Source organism: Trematomus bernacchii, unplaced genomic scaffold (genome assembly GCF_902827165.1).
Source record: "Trematomus bernacchii unplaced genomic scaffold, fTreBer1.1, whole genome shotgun sequence".
NCBI classification, from domain to species: Eukaryota; Metazoa; Chordata; class Actinopteri; order Perciformes; family Nototheniidae; genus Trematomus; species Trematomus bernacchii.
The window spans coordinates 9,597,054-9,622,846 of NW_022987698.1; the positions used below are offsets into that span (position 1 = coordinate 9,597,054).

Genomic DNA, 25,793 nt, shown 5'->3' on the forward strand with positions numbered 1-25,793 from the left:
TACAATCCAATTTAAGAAAATCCGAACCATCCATTTAAGGTCCATCTTGATGAAATGTCACACAAATATTGTGAGTCAATTAACACAACAACATGATTTTCTAAGAGTATGCCACTGATTCATCATTGCACTCCTGTAACATTGTCAGACTCCTGATGGACAGTTAGGAAAAAAAGGTTTAACACTAAAGTATGCAGCACATTCACAGATTGTTCTTATTTGACATGGCGTCTACTGTACATGACCTAACATGAAAATCAATCCTCAACGTTTCGATTAGTTTAAATGGATTATGTTAGTCCCAACTAATGTACTGTAGCATGTAGCTGCTAACTTCAAGCAGAGGCTACAGACTTCTGTTAATCTCACATCTCTCTTACTGCACAAACTCTTAATTTCTGCATTTCCAAACTTCAACTTCTTCAGCCACAACAGACGCTGCCATCACTTGAGTCAATTTATCACAACGTCACATCGCTACAAAATAAGGCCACAATGACATGCATTCTTATTTTTAAGTTTTTAAGTATTTTAATTTTGAGTAACGTCCTGTTATTTAAAAATTCAGATTTCCAATGTCACCTCTTAGTTTCTTGAGATGCATTGATTAACAAAAACGAATACAAACTCCTCTGACACTTCTATCAGCAATTAATGAGACTTAAAGGTCCCATGTCATGCTTTTCCGGTTATTACCCGTCCCCTTGTGTGTTATGTAGCTTTTTCTGCATGTAAACGGTCTGCAAAGTCACAAACTCTCAAAGTACACCCTGTAGCGAGTAAAACTCTAACACAGAAAATACCTGTCTATGCTGCCCCAGAACAACACCTTGTTGGAGATTTCTCTTTTTCCATTTTTTTCTTCCCGAGTATACTGACGTAACGATACCCAGGTCCAAATGAACCAATCCGTGGAGCTCCTCACACACACACACTCACTCAGCCTTATCTTTTCTCAGCCTCGGCTCCGTGGATCTCCACTCACAGTTCGCCACACACTCACGTGTGTGTGCTCAGGCTGAGTTCCTCCGTGTCTCGCAGACCCCACGCAGCAACCAGGAAACGACCAGTAATCCAGCTCACACTGTCCGCTCCTCGAGCGGAGCAGCGAGCCCCGCAACGTCCCGCCAACACGGCACCCAGACCCCACGCAGCGTTCTCATCTGTTTGTCATTACTGGTGTCATTTTTCTGGTTGCTAACAAACGCCATTGTAACACATAATCACACATCAGAGCAGAGTGGGCTCATAGGGAGGGGGGGGGGGGGGCAGGAGCTCCAACAAGGTGTTTAGGACAGAGAGTGAATACACATACTATACAGAGATGCTTTATGAGAAACCAATGTGATTTTGGAACATTGAACAATGTAAATCTATTCTAGTATACCTCAACAATGGAATTATGATCAGTAGAAATGGCCATGACATGGGACCTTTAAAACATATTTATTGAGTGCATGGAAATGAAGGCTGGATCACAGTTTGGCAGTTTGCGTGTCTTAGGTCTTCTGAGCCAACCAATCAAACCAACGCCTGTTAACCAACCTGTTAAAGCTCTATCCACAGCGGTAAACATCAATTTCTCGAAAAATATATATAGTGAGGTCTGAAAATCCAATAAGGTTGTTTAATGCCACTGTTCTGAAGTTATTTACAGGTTCATTAAAGAATCCAAACATCTGGCATGTTGCTTCCACTTTGTTTGATTTGGCAATACCACAATTTGTAGTGGGATATGAGTGTTAAAATATTAAGCTGCAAGGAAATGAACCCTTGCAATGTCAAAATGTTGAATAAAATAAAAACCTGGTGATTGATTAGGTGTTATTGTATCAGAAACAACCAGACAGTGTTTCTGTCTGCACCTTGAGGCTGGGGGCAGCAGAGCCGGGCCTGAGTCAGGAAACCCCCCAGCATGCACCTGGGCCCGGTAGCTGCTCAGCTGTTTGGCTTGGCCGCAGCAAAACACAGCTGCGAACTCAATGGTGGAAACTAACCAATATTAATTTACTTTTCTACATTCTGTTGGGAAATAATCAATTGCCAAGGTCAATCACAGAGGAATGTTTAAAAAAAAACTGGAAAGATTAAAAATTACGAGAAGTCCTGAGGTTTGCTGTTCACCTGAAGGAGAGGTCATGGGGTAGCGGATGAGGTTTTTGTGTTGACCATAACTCAGCAGGAAGTCACTGCTGCTTACCAAGAAAATGTCCTGCACAAATCTATCCCGAAAACCACATTGTGTTGTTTTAAAATGTCAGGTTTTTTTTTTTACTCTCAAGATAAAATGTGGCGTGAGTGACATATAGGCAATGGCATACGTAGGCAGACGTTGTTTTAATACCCATACTACACTACTCTTAAGTTTGGCAGAACAAGTTAACACAGAGTTGGCTTTACTTGATGCAAATATACCAGAATCCTCTGTGCAGCGGAAGGTGTCATAACAGCTTAGTGAAATTCCGTGCTTCAGACTGCAATGCATATATGAGCAAAGTGCAAAGTGACCTGTTATAAAGAAATAGGTCCGAATTGTGTGCTTACTGCAAATGTAGCCTTCGTACTTAAGTAATAATTCCCAATAACAAACGGCCATAATATTTTTGCATGTCTCTAAGCTTTTTAAAGCCTACTTTGTAGAAAAGTAATGAAGCGTTAACCCCATGCAATAAAGTTGGATGACTATAAACCATTATTATTACATCAAATCAGGATAGGCTACATTTCATATTTAGTATGCATGGACAAAAACATGTTTGTTTGCCAGAAAGGTCAATAAGACTTTCAAATCGTTTAGCTGTGATTTATAGCTGGGGTCTCCGAGGCCTAAAACTGAAAATGTACGGTAGGGAAACTATAAACAGTTCAAAATGAAGTGTTTGAGTAAATCTCAAACTGCTTAGAATAGACGTTACATGAGTAGATAATCCTGACAATACAAGGTATTAAATGAACCTCTACTTGACTTCATACTCAACGGGTTGTTCTTTATACTGAGCAGAAGGAAAACACATCAGTAATGTATCTCTGACCATTGTACTGGGTATGTTTTATATTGTTTTTTTACTTTATGTCCAGAGACTTTTATGGGTCTTTAATCACTGTGCCTCACTCCCGCCCTGTTTGAGTGAACCTGGTCTTCATTGAGGTCTTTACAATAAACATGATGTCTGGCTGCGCTTCAATGTTGGAAAACACACCAAAGATTGAATTAGGCATCAGCGTGACAATATCCTATTATTGTGTGCAATAATTACTTTTGGCCCCGCAATAAGTATTGTTTTTCACAGAGAAAGAATCCTGCTTCATCAATAGGATTTACATATTTGGCTAATTTATACATACCCTTATTTATTTTCCAATTGAAACTAAATACTCTGCACTCTGGCATAGTTATTTGGCACACCAATAAGCCACATTTCATGCAAATGTTCTAATTACAAGAAGTCCCTGTAAGGGTTTTGGGACCATGAATGTTTGAAAAGGTCTTGCAGCTTGCCAGAGAGGTTGGAGGCGGGACAACTGGCAGCCGAGGGGTGCAGTCTGGAAGAATCGGCCCCGTGGCAGATCCCTCCAGCAAAAACCTTTTCAATAATTTCTGTGATCTTAACCTAAGAGCAGAAACATGACCTGGTTTAACAAGCCACCACATCTGACAGATAGCTCTGAGGGGAATTTTCTGTCAAAATGAGTCCCAAAGGCAACAAATACGTTAACGAGGTTGTCTCATACTGGATGATGGAAGTACTGTTCATCTGTTATGTTTTTATGATTCGTAAAAGGGATTTCTTTCTGGGATCTGTTTTATCCTAATTCCATCTAAGAACATTTACTAAAGTATTATACAAATATTTTACTTGTGTGTTTCCATTTTGTGTGACTTTATACTTCTCACTTTTTGACAGCTATAGTTACGAGTTACCTTTCAGAAAAAAGTTGACATAAAATATATATTCACATAAAAGACAAAGTTTAGAAACAAATCTAAAGAATGTAAAACATTATTATGTATTTTTCTTTCTTCTGATGGACCCTTCAGAATAATCTTTAGCAATGACCCGATCCCCTCCGCTGACCCATTAAACAATGGACTTTCTTGAACTGTAAAAAACCTAAAATGAATAAAACAAATGTAAGGTACATAACTGGAACTTTACCCAATGTTAAACCTCTATATATGAAATGTAAACAAAATATCAAATATCTTTTAGGAGAATTTACAAAAAAAACTATAATAAAGTATTATTTTACTCTCACAACTTGCAGAGGAGAAAACACTTTTTTCAGCTGGGTTAGATAAGGTTAGACAAAAATAGGGTTTTGAGGGGGACAGCATCAATGATGCCCTTGATTGTAACAATAAAATAATAAAAATAATAAAGATAAATCCAAAAAGTATTCAGTCAGAGGAGAATATTTATCCAAAACATACTTCTGTATTTGTATTGTTGAAATAATGGCTTTACCAATGTAAATAATGTAAACATGTCTTGCATGTGTGCCCTGATCGATGAGGAGTTCATACTAAGAAAAATAAAATTAGGGGCCTGTAGGCAGGGGGGTTCTGTTCAGTAGCTGGTAAGTATTTGAGCATGAGGTCATGACAGAAAGGAGCCGCTTTTTATTTGGCATGAGATCAAGCAGGAAAGTGCAGTCGCTGCGCTGTGGGCAAACACAACTTTCTGTACATTTGTCTTAGAGCCAAGAGGACACAGTTTTCAATAGAAACTCATTTGTTTCAACTGAGCTCGCCAACTCAAGTCTGATTTTTATCTTTTATGGGGCAGCTGCAGCTCATATTCTGATAGAAATAATGGGATTTTCTTAACCAAGCCTGAAATTTGAATGAGTGAGGGAGGTTGGAAGTTATCCGTACAACTAAAATGATGTAATTGTAATGATGTGTGTGTGTGTGTGTGTGTGTGTGTGTGGTGTGTGTGTGTGTGTGTGTGTGTGTGTGTGTGTGTGTGTGTGTGTGTGTGTGTGTGTGTGCATGTGCGTGTGTGTGTGTGTGTGTGTGTGTGTGTGTGTGTGTGTGTGTGTGTGTGTGTGTGTTTGTGCATTAACTGTAGAAGATTTTTATAGGAAGGCTGGAGTTGGGACCCTTGCTGTATTTTCTATCCAAAAGCAGCACTGTGTCGTTGTTTTACCAGAACATTTGTCAGACGAAACCACCGAACAGTTTATGGTTTGGAAACTTGGTTTAACTGAAAGGAAACTCCTTAGGGCTTGTTTTGTTTTCCTTTTTTTTTACAGTCTATAGGAACGTTCTTCTTAAAGTTGCATGAAGAGGTTGGGTTTTTTATGATTCTAGAGATGGCTACAGAAAGTCCAACAAAAGTTAAAACCAAGAATATGATACAGTGGATCATGTGGACAGCTTCACCATTTTTTATTTCCCTCTTGTACTTGTGGCCCTTAAAGCTTCCTCATTAAATTCCTCTGACATTACTTTGGATGTAGTTTACAATCATGGATTATTTCAACTGCTTGTTCAGTGAAGGAATTTTGGCAATTTGAATAGTCTAAAAGCACGTGTCCCTCAATTCTTGGGTTGATTTTGATCAGTTAAAATAATAAATGATTGAAATACCGAAGGATGTTTTTGTCTTAAAAGAATTGTTTGACATTTTGGGAAATACTCTGCCTGAGTTAGATTAAAAAAATGTACACCACTTGAGTGTGATGGTTACCTTTGCTTCACTAAGCAGAAAGACTGGGAAATTGGGGAAACTATAGCCTCTGGTTTTTCAACATTTAAATATTTGCACGGGTTAAACAAATGGCATACTAAAATTAAAGCAATTGGACTACACCTGGCTAGCTGTTTTCCTGTGCTTCTTATGCTAAGCTAATCAGTTGCTTGATGTAGCTTCACAGTTAGCAAACACATAAGAGTGGTATCAATCATTTTGTTCAAGCCCTGTGTTTCAATTGATTGTTTCTACTATCATGCTGTAGCTAGCAGATAGTTAGCTTTTCTGCTGTGTAGCACGGACTGTTCTTTACACAAACCCCCCAGGAAAAAACCCAAGATATAAAATGTAATCTAAGCTTTGGAGCTGCCAAACGATTGAGTTTGCAATTTTGCATTCCAGGCTACCTGTTTCCTTCTGTTGCCAGTCTTTATGCTAAGCTAACTCCTCTTCCTGGCTGTAGCATCAGCGTTGTATTGATATTTTCATCCAACACTTGGCCTAGGAGATCCAATGAATATTCACATAAATCGATGTTGTGACTCAAATATCTAAATATCCAGACTGCAATCACACTAGCTTTTTACTTTTCACATTAAATGTAGTCTTTGTTCAACTTATTTCTTTTTTTAAATGTGTTGTTGTTAAATGGATGCATTCAATAAGCCACCAGTCCTACTAACAGGTTGGCCCTGCACTCCTCTGTGCCTTGACAGTCACTATACTTTATGCCCCGCTGCAGAAACCACAAACAGACTATGAAATACTGAGCATCCCCCGGCCCTCCTCTTCAGTCATCATTAACACCTGGCCATCTCCGGCATACTACTACCTGGTTGGTTCCAAGTAGTTACTGCTGGTTTCACTGGTTCTCTGTTTGACAACAAATTCTGCACATAATTGTAAAGATAAATGCCAGTTTCCACTATCATTTCTTCTTTCTCTCAGTCTGTGTCGGCTTGATGAGGTTACAGACCTATATTCCCCATCCAAGCCTGCGGGATGACCTCATGGGGCTAACAGCTGCCATCACCATTCTCGCAGGAGTTAATAGGAACAGCATGTAGCCTCTGGAAAGGACTACTTATCCCTCCTTCTTTCTGTCTCCACTATTTGAATGCTAGAGAGCCAACTAACATAATGTTGCCTTCATTATTTGATCATCATAATTTTAAAGCTACAACAAAGACAATGGCCTAAAAATGCAGACTTGTCTATTGTTGCACTGAAAGGTTTGTTTTCAAATCTTGGTGTGACTATAATACTTTATATCTACAGTAAACACACAGTCACTTCAGTCAGCAGTTATCAGCTCTACTGAGCTCTGTGGCTTTTTTTCCAGCTTGACTCTTTGTTTCAGCCTCACAGCTCTCATTTAGCAAAATGTAGCTATAAGTATGCTACCTGCCCACATCAAATGGCATATACAGGGGCTGTACGTGTAGTCACCATTGGCAAAGTCTTATGCCTGCTGAGAGGAATCCCTAGCATTCAGTTCGAGAGTCTAAAATGGAAAATAACTGTTGTTTTGATTATTTGACTATAAAAATAGATTCAGAATTCGTAGCTATCTTTTTACAAATTGACCAAAGTTTAAAAAATATAACAAATGGATTGGTGCAATTTGCAGAAACAACTGGAACTGAGGCAGCCAACTGGGATTTGCCGTGATCATTTTTCAACTCTCAAGGAAATAATATAACAAATACTAGGTGGAAAATGTTTTCCTTCGTAATTGGTTCAAAACTTAAGATGATTTGCTTGTATAATATTTTGTAGACTCCAGCTGATTCTGGTGATATGACGTTGAGTCTGCCTGCAATCATTTTGTGGAAGCAGGTGTCATGGTTTTACTAATGGGTGATATCTTTCTCTACATGGCACAATGCTTCACTTGCTTCAGTCATAACATTGAAAATCTGGAGCTATATATTCTTGTGTTGTCTTAACTGAGGCTTCTCTCGCCTCATTTATTGTCAGAGTGACTGCAAAATCTATTTTGTTGGCTGACGGCTGTTTATTCTCATGATACACTGTGTGTGCATCCAATCTGATATCCGTATGTTTTCAGCAGTTGGACCCGCATTGGAATGCCTTGTGTAATGTGTCAGCCATATGACAGTTATTTATCAAACAGCAGTACACTCACCCACCCACTGGGCTTTAAATCAGACCGCAGTCTGAACATCTGATCGAGGACAAAATCCAGCTGATGAAACAGTCCCAATTTTCTGTTTGGTTCTTGAAATAAAACAGCAGCACAAAGAACTTTCCTTTTACGTGTGCAGTTCAGTCTGTCCACCACTTTGTGGTTCAGGCTTTAAAAATTACGATCTTTTTTTACAGTGTACACTGTCTCAACAACTATTGAATGGATTGCTATGACATTCTTTGTGCAGATATTCATGTGTCCAGGGGATGAATCCTAATGACATTGAGGAACACTTGTTGTATCAACAAGATGTATCAAGTTTTTATGTTTTATATTTTAATGCTCTGAAGATTTGTTCAGACTTTTATGTCCTCATGATTGTAATAACTTTGATTTGAGTCATTAAAGCTGGAGTGCAGAACTTATGTCTAACCTTTTTGGCAGTGGTGAGTAGTAAAATAAGAACAGAGTAAGGGAATATCAGCTATGAGTATAATGGTAAATCCTAAGAAGTGTCCAGAAAAAAAGTCCTTCTGCCCTTCAGGGGACGGGGAGACGCTGCGAGCCCTCGAGTATAGGAAACTTGTTTGGCAAGGGTATAACGGATGTTACATTATTCATAAAAGTCCTGCACTCTAGTTTTAAGTTGTCAATAGCCGCTTTCACACCAAGTACTTTGCCGTACTTAGTGCCAGCACTTAGTACCCCCATGGCACTAAGTGCAGATCGCGTTCACACCGGAATAAATTCCCTGAGGGAAGATTACGCAAATGAAGCCGCTGACGTCACTTCGTCTTCTTCTGCTTTGGGTTTACTGGCAGGCCGCAAACCACTTCACGGCGTATACTGCCACCCGAAGTCCCCGGCCGGAAGTCCCCGGAGTTGGGGACTGGCTTCAGTAGAAGCTGCTGGAACTCCCAGCTGCTTCTGCCTTCCGAGTAAATCGCCAGAACGCCGACATTAAGATTGTGAGCATGGCAATTACACAGGCTAAACATCAGCGTGTTAGCATGACGTTAACTTAGCGCTTAGCTCTGTTGCAGTGACTCTAGCTTCTCTTCAGACTCTTGATTCAAACACCAACTGAACACAAGACGTTATGAAAAGCCTTTTTTAATACACATAGAAAAAAATCACTTCTTCATAAATGGCAAACTAACTAAAATATTAAACCAAAATTCGTTCTCTTATCAAAAAATACAGTATAAATGGTTAAAATAAATATTCAGTTGATTTGTTTGGATTGAGTGCTGATAGAAAGGCAGAATAATAAACAAGCTTGACAGAAGATAGAGATAAAGCAACATTTCACACCACAGTGGCATTAGATCAATGATGACGGCAGCCATTAGAGGGCTGATTAAACTTTTTCCAGCTTTTTCTTTCTCTCCAGCATTCTGAGAGAACAATGTCCATGTATAGAGTTCATTATATTGCATCTCAGATGAAAATAAGCTCTCGTGAGAAGTCTGCTGCAAGGTCCATGGCTTCTGGAAATAACTGATCCACACTTCAACACTGTGATCTTGCTTTGTATAATAAAAAGCATGACAAGAAAACTGCATTTACAGAAATATGCAAAACAAATAATGAATCTGTAAAGTGAGAACATCTGATCAATATACAAAAGGAGGACGGTATAAAAGTATATAATACATACTGAAATGATGGCACTTGTATACATTTTTGGTTTATATACAGATTAGTTTTAGGTAGAAATGCAGCGTTAAGAGTCGTTAAAGTGAATCTACAGGCAGCATCTGAAGGCCAGATATAAAAAATGATTAATCTCTCCTGAGTGTCTCATGATTTCTTTTGACAATCACACATGTTAGTCATCATCATATGGAGGAAGAGTGAAGGAAAGCTGCCAGAAAACAATTTCATCAATGACTTCAGCTGTGTAGCAGGCTTGATTGTTAAACAATGTCTCTAATAAACACAAAACCTGCTACACAGCACAGATCCCAGCACCAGTAACACCAGCTGTACCAGTCTCCCTGTCCCACTGGTGGCTAACTGGACTTGCTTGTTGTTGAAACCTGAGCCATAGCGACGTGGAAACCCACTGCAAAGCACCATGGGAGCTTGAAATGAAGTGGGCCTCCTCTGCGGCCGGTCTGGGCTGGTCCCATCAGTCGGCCTTTCTCCGGTGAACAGCAGCGGGTGTTTCCTGTGATCCAGCTCAGGCTTGAAGAGCTCGTACTCCTTATGTGGCAGCTTGATGCCCAGCAGGTTGCATCCATCTGTGGGGGTCAAATCCTGTTCAACCCCGATCTCCCAGCACCCTGCCAGACCACACCTTCCAGGCCTCGTCCCATTCAGTAATTTAGCAGTCTGCCCCTCCATAGCCGTGATTCTCACCTCGGTGACCTTGAAGACAAACTCGGTGGCTCCTGAGACCTTGGCGGATGGGTTTCCCTGAGCGTAGTGGCCCGAAGCTCTCAGGGTGAAGGTGGGCTGAGAGCAGGCAGGGTCCGAGTAGTGTCTATAGATGCCCTCCCATGCGTGCTGGTCGGGATCCAAGGTGAAGTCTCGAGTGAGGAAGAGGACGTTGGGACGGGTTTCACAGCGCTGGCTGACCCAGCGGCCGGCCAGAGACAGAGGAGCTGCAGGGCTGCGGGGCAACACCGGGGGGCGATGCTCTGAGGAGCGATACACCAGGGCGCACACAGGGCAGGGGTGGAGGTGATGCTGTGAAGACAAATGAAGAGGTGAGATATTTTGACCTATAGGGCTGCAACTGAAGATTTAACATTAATCAGGTTGTTGATTCGTGTTCAATGACTATAACAATTACAATTGTAAATCACTGATAAAATGTCAGAAAATTGGGATAATCTTAAATAAGTAAACAGAAAATTAACAACCAACAATTTTGATAATGGTTGCCAAACAATTGATTATTTTATGTGGCATCATCATTCATTATTTTGGTGGGATTTTGGACTGTTAGTGGAACAAAACAGAATCTTGGACCTGAGAAATTATGAATTATTTGTAATATTTATAAACTAAATGATTTACTGATCAGACAACAAATTGGCAAGTTAACTGAGAATGAAGTAAATCACTAGTTGTAGACCTAGTTTTATTCACAAACATATAAAACCAAGAAAACTCATAACACCTTTACATTTGAGGAGCTGGAACGACAACAATTTATCTTCTATCAACATTGCTTAATTGACTTATTGGTTCAGCTTTCAATTTGTTCCTTTTCAAGCTTAAAATGATCAAATTGAATTGTTTTGCCTTGATGTTTAAACTTGTATATAGCGTAGTATAGTTGGTAAGAAAGAAAAAATATTAACTAGACTTTCTGAAGCAACATTTGAAGTTGGGCTTAACAATGTGTTCTTAAACTTAAAGACAGTTAAAGGGCTCTTGGGAAAAGGCAGGCTTTCTACTGCTGCTGCTCTACTGTTGATATTGTTGTAGGAGCTACCCTGGCCTCCCTCATAATTATCCTCCACACTCTGTATGGCAGTCATGTCTCACCATGGCGTTCTGCAGGGGTTGTTGGTACCCTGTTGGTCTGTAGTCAGTCCTCTGTGTCCAGTCAGTGTGAATATCTCCTAAGAGCAGCTCCTGGATCTTCCCTCCATGGCTGTGGTGCTGCGTCTCCACCCGTATCAGCCCCATCTCCATCATAGAGAAGCCCAGCGCCGACAGACACCCCCTCCCTGCCCGGGTGTTGTACAGCTCGTACAGCTTCCCCGGCACCACCCGACTCAGGGTCAGACCGACGCAGGAGGAAGGCAGCCTGGAGGACAGCCTCTGCTTGGCTGCCAGGCTGTGGACCACGATGCCCACCTTGCTGAGGTGGTGTTCTGCCTCGGTGCCCCCGCGGGTGATCCAGGAGGCCTGCCGCAGACGAAGCTTCCCCCTGATCATCAGGGAGTAGGCCGGGGCCTCACAGCTGCTGTCGGTGTAATAGTGCTGCAGGGCGGTGAAGTGGCGGCTGGAGTGGAAGGTGTAGGAGCGGGTGATGAACTCTGGACCGGGCCGCACCTCACATCTGAACAGAGAGGAGTCAAATAAGGAAAGATTAGTGATTAGTTGTGTCTGAATACTTTCTAAACAGTAGTGAACAGGGGTTAGCTGACGGTCAAATCCAGAGCTGTCCTGCCTTTTGGGGCAAGTCTTAAAGTGCTCCTATTATGCTATTTTTAGGCATATATTATGGGTCTCAGATATATAAAAATATATAAAAAACATGTATATGTTTTGCTCAAAATACCAAACAGATCATGCATTTTAGACATCCCTCATATCCCTCTGTTTTAGCCCTGTTAGAGAACTGCAGGTTCGGGGTCCTTAGCTTGAAAAAAAAAAAAAGAGGAGGGGGAGCTTATGCCTACACAGAATTACCCAGCAGATTCAGCTCAATGCTGCCGTGATTAAACGCCATATCATGTTCCAAACCACATCAAGGATTATTTCTGAAACAGTATGGAGCTCAAATGCTTTTTCTCTTGCCAGTTGACCACAAGGTGAGTTCCTTTTTTAATGTCCTGCTTCTTTGACACATGCTCTCTCCAGTACTGCGTTAGCTCTGAATGTTAGCATGCTTGCTAATGTAAACAAAGGCCATATTACGTCCAAAACAGTCGGGCATTGTTTCTGATAGCAACTTTCTGATAGTGCCATGGGTCCACATTTCCGATATTACGTCATATCGGACGCAAATCTGAATCAGCTCCGCTGTACCCCCGTTTTTATAGATGTGGATACGGAGGAAAAGAGAGAGGGTTGTATTTTCTGACGCTGCGTAGTCCCCTGACACACCAGGGACACGTATTTATGTATAAAAGACATCAAAGAGTGCATTTTGCATGATAGGTCCCCTTTAAGTAAAGTTACAGGTCAAAAATATATTTAAGGATAAGAAATGGATGTAGCAAATGTAACATGATCTGTTACACAATTTGTTTGTGGACTGTTTTTAAAACCTTCAGCAGCATTTTGGCTGTCACCATCTTGTTTTTCATCAGAACCAAAATTGACAGGAGCGGGTGGAGTAAAGTGAAAACACACTCTGACATAGATGTGTTCAAATGGGACCAAAATAATACTGTGTTGAAGAAGACTTGGAACAAGCAATTGAGAACATAAAATCAGTATCTCATCTGAAGTCTAAAACTCTTTTAGTCTGCTTAAATTCAAATTCTGAAAAAAGCAATGACTCGCTGTTTATTAAGTTTATCTACATACAGTAGTGTAAGACAATTAGAGAGATCCGACAGCATACAATACTTAAACAGATAGAACTATATGTGAATGTGTTTATATATATATACAGTCTATGATGTGAACGAATAAAAGGATGCTACATTAAACATCAAAACAACATTAAGCGACCTATTGAACTTCCTTGACATTGTCTAAAAGAAATGCTGCTTTTGCACTTTATTGCTAAAACAGCTAGAATTTAAGAAATTCACCTTGTTGACACCCATGTGCCATCCAGTCTAGGCGGGATGTCTGCTGTGATGCTCACTCTGTCCTGAAGGTGGCGGTACTCACAGTCCTGCAGGCTCTCACTGAGGTTGGAGGAGGAAGTGAAGGAGGCTGTGGGAACCTCCCAGAGCTTACTCCCAGTTCCAGCCACAAACACAGCTACAGAGAAAGGGAAATCACAAAACAGTAAGTAAATATTATCCGATGAGATAAACGCAGAGGCTCCATTGCACTTCATTTAGATTGCCATGCTGATGTCGGGTGGCTACAGGAAATGGGAGAACCATTATGATGATTATCGGCCTCCTTCATCAGAAAATGGAGGGAACAGATAATGGTCATGAGGGAATGTGCACATTTTCTCCCTGGTACATCTCAGCACACTTATGGTTGACTGCAAGCTGTTTAAGGGATGTAATTTGGGTAAATTCTCCATGTAATGAGGGGTGAGTGCGTGCTATAGAAACCATACATAGCTGTGAATCAGGACGTTGGCCACAGTGCAGACAGTTTGGGCCTGTCACTCCAATCAGCCTGCGGCTTCAGCATGCAGGCCTTGTTTTAGGGGTTTGCAAGGAGGGAGGAAGTGTGTGTGTCTGAGATCTTTGTTTATGTTTATTGTTATCATACAAATAAAGTAAACAGTTGTGCTACACTTGTAATGAAAAATGTTCTCACTTGAGTTTTCCCAAACACAAAATGAAAGCATTATTCACGTGAACAACATGTATTGATCTGACACGTGCACATCTGCATTTTGCCTGCCTGTCTTAGTCATATCTGCACTTTCTGCTTTTTGTGTTGACACGGCAAGGCCGAGCACTACGATCTGGTTTCAGTTCAGACAAAAAGGATTTTCTGATTGCACCCTCATGGTTGCAACGTGAGGAAACCCACTGGGATCTGTCTGCGAAATGTGTGCATTTTCCTGTGCGTATGAAAACAATTTATTCAGTTTCATTCTCCCAAAACAAATTGTAAAAAGCAAAGGGGGATGAGTTCTCACAGACGTCTCCGTCTCCTGTTTTCTATCTGGCTTGAACCTCTTGTTTTTTCCTCTCTCACTTAAAAATGCTTCCCCCATAATATGATTGAATTTATATCTATAAACTAAACCTGTGTATTTAGTTTTTCTTACATACATCAAAGGATAACAGCACTGATTTAACACATTAGATATAAAATGTTTAATAGTGCGCTTAAGAGGTGCTGGCAGGCAGATTTGTTGCATTTTGTTCCATTCTTCCCTCTTTTCAGTCTGTATGCTAAGCTAAGCTAACCAGCTGCTGACTGTTTTATATTTAACATCATTAATCTTCTAATTCTTCTAATACTCTGCCATAAGAGTTTTGCAGAAACTTTAGCTCTAAGTCAGCGTATCCAGCTTGCGATTTCCTAAATGTCCACCTTTTTATTTTTCTCTTATTCCCTCTCGCTCTCCTTTATCCTCACAGCTCTCACATTATAACTCTCACTTTCTCAGCTTTCCTCAGGGTCGCCTGTGGTAGACAGCTTTATGGGTGTAATCTCACTCCACTTTTCTCTCATTTGACTTTAGATGCACTTGGGGAGAACATCACCTGTTGAGCCTCCAGTTGAGCTGGGAGTTAGTTGTTGAGTCGCTGATAAGTTTGTTTTCTTATGACTGAGCAGATGGAGCTAAAGGAAAATGGGGACTTTGAATGGAAAGAGTGTGTTTTTTTTTTTTCTGTAAAAGGCTCCAAGATGGCGACCGTTTATTAACCTTGTTAGTGTCAGAATGGAGGATATTTCTTGTTCCCCTAATTTTTGGAATGCTTCCCATATGCTGACCACGACCAGACATGTGTGCACCTCCGTCATTTCCTAGCATCACTTGACGCACACGCACACGCACACGCACACGCACACACACATACATGGACACACACATGTTGAATTTGGATGAACTATACAGTCAAAAACCACAAAACCAGATTTAAGCTCGAAGGCACATTTCTTCTCCTTCAACCTGTCTGTCAATTTGTTGATATGATTAATACTTCTCTGTCCTGTCATAGGCATTGAAACATGTTTGCAATTTCCCCATGTGCTGATGTGTTTGTTTATGCTCCATGTCACTGCAGCTGGCGAGGGAAGCCAGTTGGTCGGATCCAGCTGCGCTCCCACGGGAGAGCTCGGAGCAGAAATACTAATCAGGATTAATTTATTTCCCTGCAGGTCATCCAATTGGTCTGTTTTGTGTTATCCTGCCTTTGTAGCTGCATGCAACATGTTGCCTAAGTGGTTACTCACACACAGCGCAATGAATGGAGAGAGAAGCGAGAGTCGCATTATGTGATGTGGAGTCATTTGCGTTGCTATATTTGTGTTTCTGTTTTTGCCAAAACATTTCTAAAGTGTTTCTTGAGGTCACTTGTCATTCAGCCCCTTTCCCTTTCTTGGATCTCGTTCCAGTTGGGCATATGGTTGCATTTACTAAAAAAGTTCTCTAAAACGCAGCGCTTGGTAAAACAAAATTGCTCATTGCAGGGTTTTAGGTATTCTTTTACAAAAGGGCCTAGTACAACCACATGTGAGGCAATGTTGTAATACCAATGATAAAAATCCACCCTCAATCTCAATTTGGAGGAGGTAGGGGACTCATTTATTTGATTCACTTCCTACATAGGGAGTCAAATTGTATTGGTGTTATCAAACAATGGTTCCCACTAAACTAGTGTTTCAGTATGGCCCCTGAAACGTCCCTTTGATAAAGTCTGCACCTTCCTAACTAGGTATAGAATATCCACAGACAGATTTCATATATTGTTACCAACAAAACTCACTGTAAGTAAAATATGTCATTTATGTTGGATTATACTCTCAGCTGCCAGTTTATAATGTTCAGTTGTCGTTCAAAACTTTTCAGAGAGATGTTATTCAATTGGTTATTTTGGAGGCCAACGTAGATAGAAACAATTTCGCAATAATACTAACATGAGATATTGACAGCAACCTCATAACTAAAAGATAACATGAGAGAAAATTGATGACAAGTACTGACTTAAAGTCCAACCATGTCACTAATCTCTATGTCTTCATAGAGGTCAAGGGTCAACCCCTTTAACTTGTTCAGCAAAGCAATACAGCCAAAAAGAAAACGAAAGCTCTTCCCACATTAAAGGATATGCTTGTATGCTCATCTCTGCCCTAAAACAACAGTTAGGTGCACATATGAACATTGAAATAAATGTATTCGTAAAGTTAATCATTTTCCAGTTCATTTTACAACAACCCCTATTAATGTGCTGAAACTGTAAGGATATGACAAAATCCACAGTGCTCTTTTGTGCAAACTTCAGTTTATCTGAAGCATGGTGAGGCTTGATCAAATGGGCATTTTGAAGTTTTTTTGGTATGACATTCCTCCTTTGCCTTAGTATCCCCCTGCTGCAGCTCAACAGAAGAACCCTCATGGAAAACTTACACACTTGGAATATAACTCCTGATTTGACTGAGACTAAATTAATGCTTTTTTTGTTTAAGAATTTAGGCTTCAAACTTACTTTGAAATACATTTTGCACAGAACAAGGACTGTGGATTGTGTTCCCGATCACTTACACTGGGAGCTCATTAGGTTGGATCTCATAATGGTCAATATTAAGATGAGTAAAAGCTTTGATGTGTATATGGGCACCTTACTGTTTTCTTAAAGGGGACCTATCATGCAAAATGCACTTTTGTACGTCTTTTATACATGAATATGTGTCCCCGGTGTTCCAGGGAACTCACCAAGTGTCAGAAAACACAACCCTCTCTATTTTCCTCCATACCCAAATCTCTAAAAAAGGGGCTGCAACGGATCTGATAAAAACTGATCCAGATTTGAACACTGTCCTGACGTCAGGACGGTGGCGCTACGGCTATTGGGCCAACTCTCCACCTATCAGGGGAATGTGGGGTTGGGCCCAAGCCCCCAGGAAGTGCGCCGGACTCAGATGAAAATATTCGTGGTGGCCAAACGGCGGTACTACACTTCCTTTTGGTTGCCAGGCCCGGAAACACTTTTTCCCATTGACTTACATGGGGAAAGAGTGGTCTGTAAATCGTTGGATACTTTTTTTTAAACTAAATAAACTACCCAGTATGAACACTTGTATAGCCCTTATTAAAAACATTCGTTCCTCAAGTTGTAAAAATGTGCTAATAACGTTATTCTGAGAGTTATTTCCCTCTGCATTATGAACGCGCATCTAACCCACGGGACCGCGCCGCCCGGCACGTTCATGTTACGTGTTCAGCACTACATGCGTTTATCTTTACCCATGGATGCACAATAAGAACGGACCCATATCGCCTTACTGCCAGCCCACGGAGCTGTAATAATGGATATATTGCATATGTTTGCTGTAATTCATCATTTGTAAAATATTATACTACATGGGCTGTATGATTAAATCTTGTACCGTAAATGTTGTATTAAATAAAGTTAATATTACCGACGTAGATTAACGTCCCTGTAGCTTCTTATTGCACTAAGAAGCTTATTGCACTGTATATATATATATATATATATATATATATATATACATATGTATGTATATATATATATATATAGATACATATATACATATACATATATATATATATATACATATATATGTATATGTATGTATATGTCTATATATGTATATATGTATATATATGTACATACATATACATATATATATATATATACAGTGCAATAATTCTTTCATGCTAAATGAAGCTCTGTTGCTTGGATATCACTAGATCCTGTTACAGCGTAATATAAAAGTACATAACGATTGATGTGTAAATTAGCATAATTACTAGCTAACCGCTAGCTGCTAACTGCCGCCTCGTTAATATCAAATCTATCATAATAACAACCCATTACCATGCTGTCATGAACGTGCGGTGCTGTTACGTGTACGCAAATTGACGTGCTTGATGTGAACGAGCATTTTGGGGGGCATGGTTAAAGTTGCGCATGCGCTATGAGCGTACATACGGGTACTTCTCAGGCATGCCGGGTAATCTGTGACGTTGCGCTCTCTCAAAAGTTGGGCCATTTTATCATCATGCGCGAATGAGCAACTCTCATAGGAATGAATGAGGCCCCGCCTCTCACGCTGTATCCAGTTCTTATTATACATCCATGGTTGGGCCACGGCCGGCCATTGCCGCTCGAAAGCGCTGGAGACGCTGTAGTACATATGCCAGGCCTGTAAGTGGCGCTGTAGTCTGCCACAAAAGCAGCGAAGAAGACTTCCATGGTTACCATGGTTACCCTTCTGTTTATTCTCCGCTGTGGCTTTTTTTCTCCCTCCCTGAGGCAAGCGTTTGCTCCTGCTGCTTTAATTCAATGCAATCCCTCCCCGTCGAGGCAAGCACTGTAATTCTCTCCGGTTAGTCCACCAGCAGATGACAAACACCCACCTCTCCGCCTCTTCCAAGGAACGAGGGGACCGTGCGGCAGAGTTTCAGTTAGGTTTTCTTTCGCCGGTCAAGATGTCCGTTAAAGTTGAAATCTTCCGGACAAAATTAGAAAAGTGCCGGTCAAAGGTCTTCTTTGTTATTTATTGAGCTTTAAAACAAATGAATAACGACTCTATATAATAATTAGGGCTGTCAAGTTAACGCGTTAATAACGCGTTAACGCAAAAAAAAATTAACGCCACTAATTATTTTAACGCGATTAACGCATGTGTATTTTTTGTCCTCGGCCGCCGTAGTTTCAGAGCGCATCGAGTGTAAAATACCATCGACAAGCTGATGCTGACAGCCCCGCTCCTGCCACCCGCTTGTGGCAGACCACACTACCACGCTCACTGGCAGGCCCGGACTGGCCATCGGGAGGACCGGGAAGGAGTGTGTATGTGTGGCGCGACTCGCGCGAGCGAGGCACACCTTACGTGTTGTTGTTGTTAGCATCTGGTGCTAGCTAGCTGCGCTGACGGATATAAGGAGCTGTTTCAATGACATTTCGCCGACAACTGCGCCGAGCACTTGACTTTATGCAGGTAGCCAGACAGTGGGACATTGTACGAAAAGTCAGCACAGTCAGCACGGATAGTGCGCGCAACATGATTGCAGCGTCCAGGCAGCTCCCATTCAAGCATATATGCCTTGAGCTGCACATAGCTCCATAGATCCATCACAGTGTCTCCACACACACACACACACACACACACACACACACACACACACACACACACACACACACACACACACACACAGTATTATTGTATGAGAGAGGTTCCAGGTTGAATTGAGGTGAATATTTGTAATGTTCAGAGGTTGTTGTGTTTAATATTCATGAGAATATTTGTCATTGTTCAAATGATAATAAACAAACATATAAAGCATATTTGTCCACTCATATGTTGATAAGAGTATTAAAAACTTGAAAGATATCCCTCTAAGGTACATTTAGAACAGATAAAAAATGTGCGATTAATGTGCGATTAATCGCAATTAACTATGGACAATCATGCGATTAATCGCGATTAAATATTTTAATCGACTGACAGCCCTAATAATAATATAATAAAACACGGAGGACGGAGATCTATTTTTCTCCCCCTCTTCTGACTTGATCAGAGCAAGCTCCCCTGTCCTGCAGGGGGGCGTGGTCAGCTGCAGCTCACAGAATCAGCCCCCTGCAAAAACAGTGCTGGAAAGAGCAAATGGAGCGAAATGAGGCATGGCTAAAATGCATGATCTGTTTGGTATTTTGAAAACAGAAACGTATAAATATACCTTATATAGGTATGGCCCTACAATATATCATTTAAATATAGCATGATAGGTGTCCTTTAAATGTGAAACAATTTTTTACAGAGAATGACAAACAACGCTTGGATTGCCATTAAAACAAATCAAGGGATGTTCATACTACAGTAATTGTCAAAGCTCGTTATACTCTTAAAGGGTCAGAGCTATTCAAATGCTGGTTGACTGAAAGATAAACCAATCGGTTTGTGTGCAAGCCTTTTATTAAACAGGAGAAGGTAAACGGCAGCTAACTTGCAGTTAACCAGATTGTTGTCAGAACAACACACCACATATCTTACATTTCAGGCAGGCAGAGACAACACTCATCTCCAATCTATCCTCATGCAGTATCCTGATTCTCCCACAAGGGGTCAGTGCAGCAGGCTGGGCCTTGCGTGTGGTCTTAACGGTCATTCTGTCATCACCACCAACGCTGCAGCCGACTGATGAGCAGCCAAAGTAATCTACCTGTCTTTGAGCTCCTAAATTCATCCTTTGAACACATAAATGCATGCATGCACACACACACACATACACACATGTAAAAATGCACGTCCAACAGAACACACTGCACACATTTATTTGCAGTCCTCTGCAGAAGGGATACCATTTATAAAGGACCTCCAGGCTGCACTCTGTTTGCATGTTTGCATTTGTGATTACGGTTTGGCAGCCTCCGCTTTCCTCTCTCATGTCTCATCCAACGTCAAAAATACAGTTTTATGTACTTCTTTATTTGGAGCTATCCTGGAAAAACAAGGACCAGATCCAGGCACTTTATATTCAGGGCTTGCAGCGGGAATCAAGTGCTTGAAGTTGAAGTCAGCCCGGTTCATTAGAGAGAGACGCCTTTGTTTGCTTCATAGCTGCTTCTACTGAGGCTTTTAATGGAGAGTTATTAAACCTGCCAAAGTGGAGGCAGAAACTGAAATGATGGCAAAGCAGCACCAATCCCTCCATGTTCCTGTATTTTAACTACTTCCTCTTGAGTTTTTTACTACATCCTCAGCCCATTTCGTTCATTTCGGTTACCCCCAGTGTCCTGTAAAGCCACTTTCTCATCTTACTTTGCCTCAGTGCTGCAGGACAAAACCCCTCCAAACTGTCCTCAAAGTGCCCGCTGCCCTCTTGGCCCTACTCCCCCTCCACTGATTACTTTCCCCTGCCCTGATGAAAAAGCCATGATGTTTACGGCTCATTTCTCCTGGATGGATTTCAGATTCCTCCCTTCTTTTTTTCTCGTCTTTGTTTCGGGTTTTCTCTGTGTGTCTGTCAGTGGTTGATGAGGTGAATGAAGTTTGTTCAGGAGGAAGAGGGGGTTGCAGGGGGGTGGGGTGAGGCTTCTTTATGATGACAAGATTAGTGAGGTGCATGGGTGTGTTTTCTGTGTGTGGTGCTACAGTAGATGAGAGATCCTGCTCATTCCACATACTTAGGTGACTGCTCTACATTATTCACAGTTCACAGCTGCTTTTTCAGTTGCTGAGCTGTCCTCCAGATCGTGGATCTGTGTTGTGAGACAGTTATTCCCAACTGTATTTGACTTGTTGTGACCCTGTATTACAAAGGACTCTCTACTTGTCCGCCCTCGTCACAAGTTGTGCATGTTGTTGAATTTGTTTTAAACTACAACTTAAAAGTTTGGCACATAAAGACTTTTTAGATTATTTATCTCACTTGAGATTGTAAACTAATACGACTTTTGTTACTAAACCCATGCAGTCTTGTCAAAGGTGCCTTTAAACAACTCCAAACCCACACGTCACATATTCTGTATTTGAAGCGTTTATAAGAAAAAACAAAACATATTGTGGATAAACAAGCAGTTTTTGGTGACCATCAAAAGCTCACATGCAGCACTCCTCACTTACCAACCAAATGTATGAACAGCTGACGATGGCTTTTAAGCAGCCACTCAACATGTAGGTAAGACAACTTTTGACATACTAGGTGATATCAACCCTGCATCAAACGTCCAGTAGAGGCCCGTTTTAGTTGGAATTTTGGGCTTTCTGAGATTAAAATGGTCAGTTGTGAGAGAAAGGAGGTTGTCAATCCAAAACTGTGGTCCTAGATCATGCTGTGACATATGTCCACCGACTACTTGGGCAAAAAAGACCAGAAATTTAGCAACAAATAATGCTATGTGCAATGCAATGTCTACAAACCAACCAATAACAATACAGTTTGAAACGGGTAGAACAACTTGTTCAGTGCAGCATAAAAAATGCCATTTAAAAAGAATTAAGTTTAGAAAAGAACAGCATGTGCACACATCTAAACCAAAACATTATGAAGTAACCCTGCAATGTTACGATTAAATTATTTAATGATGTGTCGCTGCTGTGTGACATGCCGTAAACTTACATAATCTTGTCAAAAGGTGCCTGCAGACAGCAAACATGTGACCCCAAATTTGTTATCAGAGTTCTAGCACTTCATAAGATGCATAGGAAGGCAAACAGAAACCATTTCATTTGCTGTGCACCGTTCCCGGTTCTGTCTCTCCCTTCCCTCCTTCCTTGTCGCCAAAGTCAGACGAGGGTCAGGTTGATTTAGAGGTTTTCAAAGAACACAAGGTCTGTTGTGTTATTCTAACCCTGAGCCCCCCTTCCTTTTTCTCAGGCTTTGACCCCAGCATATCATAGCGGTCTCCCGGACCAGGATTCTCCTTCTGTCCCGGGGGCAGCGCATGTACGGCCGCTGTTGTCTTTTCATCACAGTGTAAGCTGCTTAATCCAGCGGCCTCGTTTATTTAGAGAGGGGATCTACAGGGTTTGCCCAGCGGACCCTGCTGCCAGTTCTACTGCGGTTAGCAAACTCTGGCTCCTGTTCTCTAAGCAACAACACACACACCGTCCTGCTGCATCTCACACCCTCACCATGAGTGAAACATCTGCCACATCAGGCCGACACATCCACCTACTCTACTGTTTTCTCAGCTTTCCTCGGCTGTAATGTTGGATTTTGTGCTATTACACAGTAGAGGATTTTAATGGCACCTAACATGAATTGTGGTGTCTACTCTTGGTGGACAGCCTAGGCAGTTGAGATGTAGATAGCGAAAGAGAAGTTGATGGTCCGTTGATGTTTTCAGGCTGATGTTACATCAGTTTCACCTTAATCCAAAAACTTGGTTTGGAGACTTTCTGTGAGATCTGATCGTTTGCTTTCTCCAACGTACTGGGAGAGTTTGAGGTCAGACTGTTTGAGTCCAAAACATGAGCACCGCATCCAATATTTAAATTGCATGAAAACGGTAAAGTCAATTTTGGTAAACTTCATCTCAGACCTTCACTGTCCCACAACAAGAATCTACCACATCTGATGCAAGTATTCACCGTGGTCTCTTCTATTTGGCCACCATTTAATTAAAAACCTCATGAAGTAGCCTTAGGCAGAATTGAGAGTACTTAGTGTTTGTGTCTCAGAGAGTTCCTCAAAAGTTGCGAATCAATACATTTAACTCTATCTTATCTCGTTCTCAGTATCGGGAAATGTACAACTCGCATAAATGACCAATGTCAATGTCAAAATCCCTCTAAATATTATCATCCCAACAATTCCACCTTGATATCAGTGTTGGCTCCTCAAATTAATTCCTGATCATCTCTGTTTGGGCTGAAGATCTGCGCAGCTGCTTCTGACATCTGGTCAGGGCCAGCGGCTCGACCTCGCCTGTCTCCTCTACTAGACTTGAGCGGTGAAAAAGAAAACAATCCACAGATACCAGTCTACCAGTGTACCACTGGAGCAGCTAGGGATGGATGTAGGGAGGGGCGGGGGGGTTATGATTATAACTGGGCAGATGCCTCCTCCAGTCTGTGTCCCGCAGCTCATCACACTAACCAGCCATGATGGCCAAAATGCCGAGCCTCCACGTTGGAGGCCTCGTCTGGACAATCAGCTCCGCACAGCAGCCTGAGGTGAAGCCAGTAATGGCTGTCTCCTGTTATTCTAACCATTAACATAATGGCAACATTAGTTCCAGGGCCACGCTTCCCCGCTCCGAGGGAACCATTGTTTAAAGGCACCAGCCAGAGCTCTTTTTTTTTTTTAAAAGCCTCCTCCACTGAAGCTTTGAAGACACACAGAGGAGGAGAGGCTGAACACAGACCGGCTATTCATAAGTCCAATGTCAGCACAGGTCGTGTTTTTATTTTTCTAATGTGCTGATCCACATGCTGACCTCTGCAAATCATTTGAATTGTGACAAATTACTTAATAACTTCCTTGTTATTATGAGTTTGCCAGTTATAATCTCTTCCTTTTGTGTCTCTGTGTCCTGCCATGTGTTCTTTAAGCTAAATCCGCAAGTGTTCAGCTGATTTCTCACATGAGAGAGCGTTTATATCGGGGTTTTATACGGGAAAAGCTTTGGATTACAGGCGGAAATCTTCTGCAATCTTTTCAGATCTGATTCTAAATGCAAGATTTACAGGTTTTTCCTGCACTTAAGAATACAAACTTTGTGGGATTATTATGTGATCATGAAACATCAGCAGCAGTCTAAGCCTTCATTTATCTTTTAAAACATTTACCTTGTTCTTTTTTCAAATGTATCAGGCTGAGAAAATACTTTGTATGAATTGAATCTGGTAAAACGTGCAAAATACACACTTTATCTGTGACTTTAAAGGAATAATTTAAGAAAAAACTATATGTTCAAACAATCTTTTTAAACAGCTTGACGACTTTAACAAAAATCAGTATCATCCTGCAGACAGTGCCTGAACTCACCTTGCCACAGCAGCCAGACTCCCCTCAACAGGTGACTGAACCGTCCGTTTGACATGTTTCCCACTTGCACACACTTCATTCACACACTCCTCAGCTCAGACAACAAGCTTTGATCCTTTGGGAAATCCAAGACACAGAGAGGCTCCTGTCAACAACAGACGATCATGAAGGATATCACCATGACACGAGCACAAATACCAAGAGTCCAGTAATCCCTCAGAGAAGTCTGCTCTCCTTCAGCCAGCAGGAAGTTTCTTCTTCTGCTTTTTCTGCCTCCTCTTCTGGGCTTACATGGTCTGATTAGAAAGTCGTCAGTTGGAACCAAGCGCTTCATGCAACTTCTCCACACTGCTGCTTTCCTTAAGTGAGTAAATGCTCTCTCTCTTTCTCTCTCTATCTCTCTCTTTCTCCACCCCACCTCTCTCTCAGAGTTGCCTCACCACTGTGCAGCTCTGTGGATCTGTTCCACTCGATGCATGTGCTGAGAGTGTGTGCGTGCATGTGAGCAGGAGAGGTATGTGTGTCAGTCAGTCGTCTGGCTCTGGTAGTTATGAGCTGGGCGAAAGGAGTAGGGGAGAGAGAGAGAGATGGAGGGAGGGCAGAGATAGAAAAAGTGTGTGTGTGTGTGTGTGTGTGTGTGTGTGTGTGTGTGTGTGTGTGTGTGTGTGTGTGTGTGTGTGTGTGTGTGTGTGTGTGTGTGTGTGTGTGTGTGTGTGTGTGTGTGTGTGTGTGTGTGTGTGTGTGTGTGTGGGGGGGGGGGGTTTGGGCTTCAAACTTCCTAAAGTGAAGGCTCCGGGGAGCCTTTAGAGCAAGGTGCAAAAGGGCAGCGGTGAATAAGAGTTAACACTGCAGCCACAATACTACACCACATCTGATGCTATACCAAATTGCAACAGCCTGAACATATGAAAACACATTTCCTCACTTACAGCAGTAGAACAATACTTTGATTTACAGTGTTGAGCAGTATGTTTTTACTTTA

General features: G+C 41.5%; 1 protein-coding gene across 1 annotated transcript; it reads right to left on the reverse strand.

Annotated features, from left to right (window-relative positions):
* Window positions 1-8,945: 8,945 nt before the first annotated feature.
* Window positions 8,946-25,336, reverse strand: apcdd1l (adenomatosis polyposis coli down-regulated 1-like). Its single transcript, XM_034139539.1, has 4 exons — window positions 24,812-25,336; window positions 13,296-13,470; window positions 11,350-11,869; window positions 8,946-10,542 (listed from the first exon to the last, which is right to left on the reverse strand). The coding sequence occupies exons 1-4, from the start codon at window positions 24,888-24,890 to the stop codon at window positions 9,781-9,783; spliced, it is 1,536 nt and encodes a 511-aa protein (XP_033995430.1). The 5' UTR covers window positions 24,891-25,336; the 3' UTR covers window positions 8,946-9,780.
* Window positions 25,337-25,793: the final 457 nt, after the last annotated feature.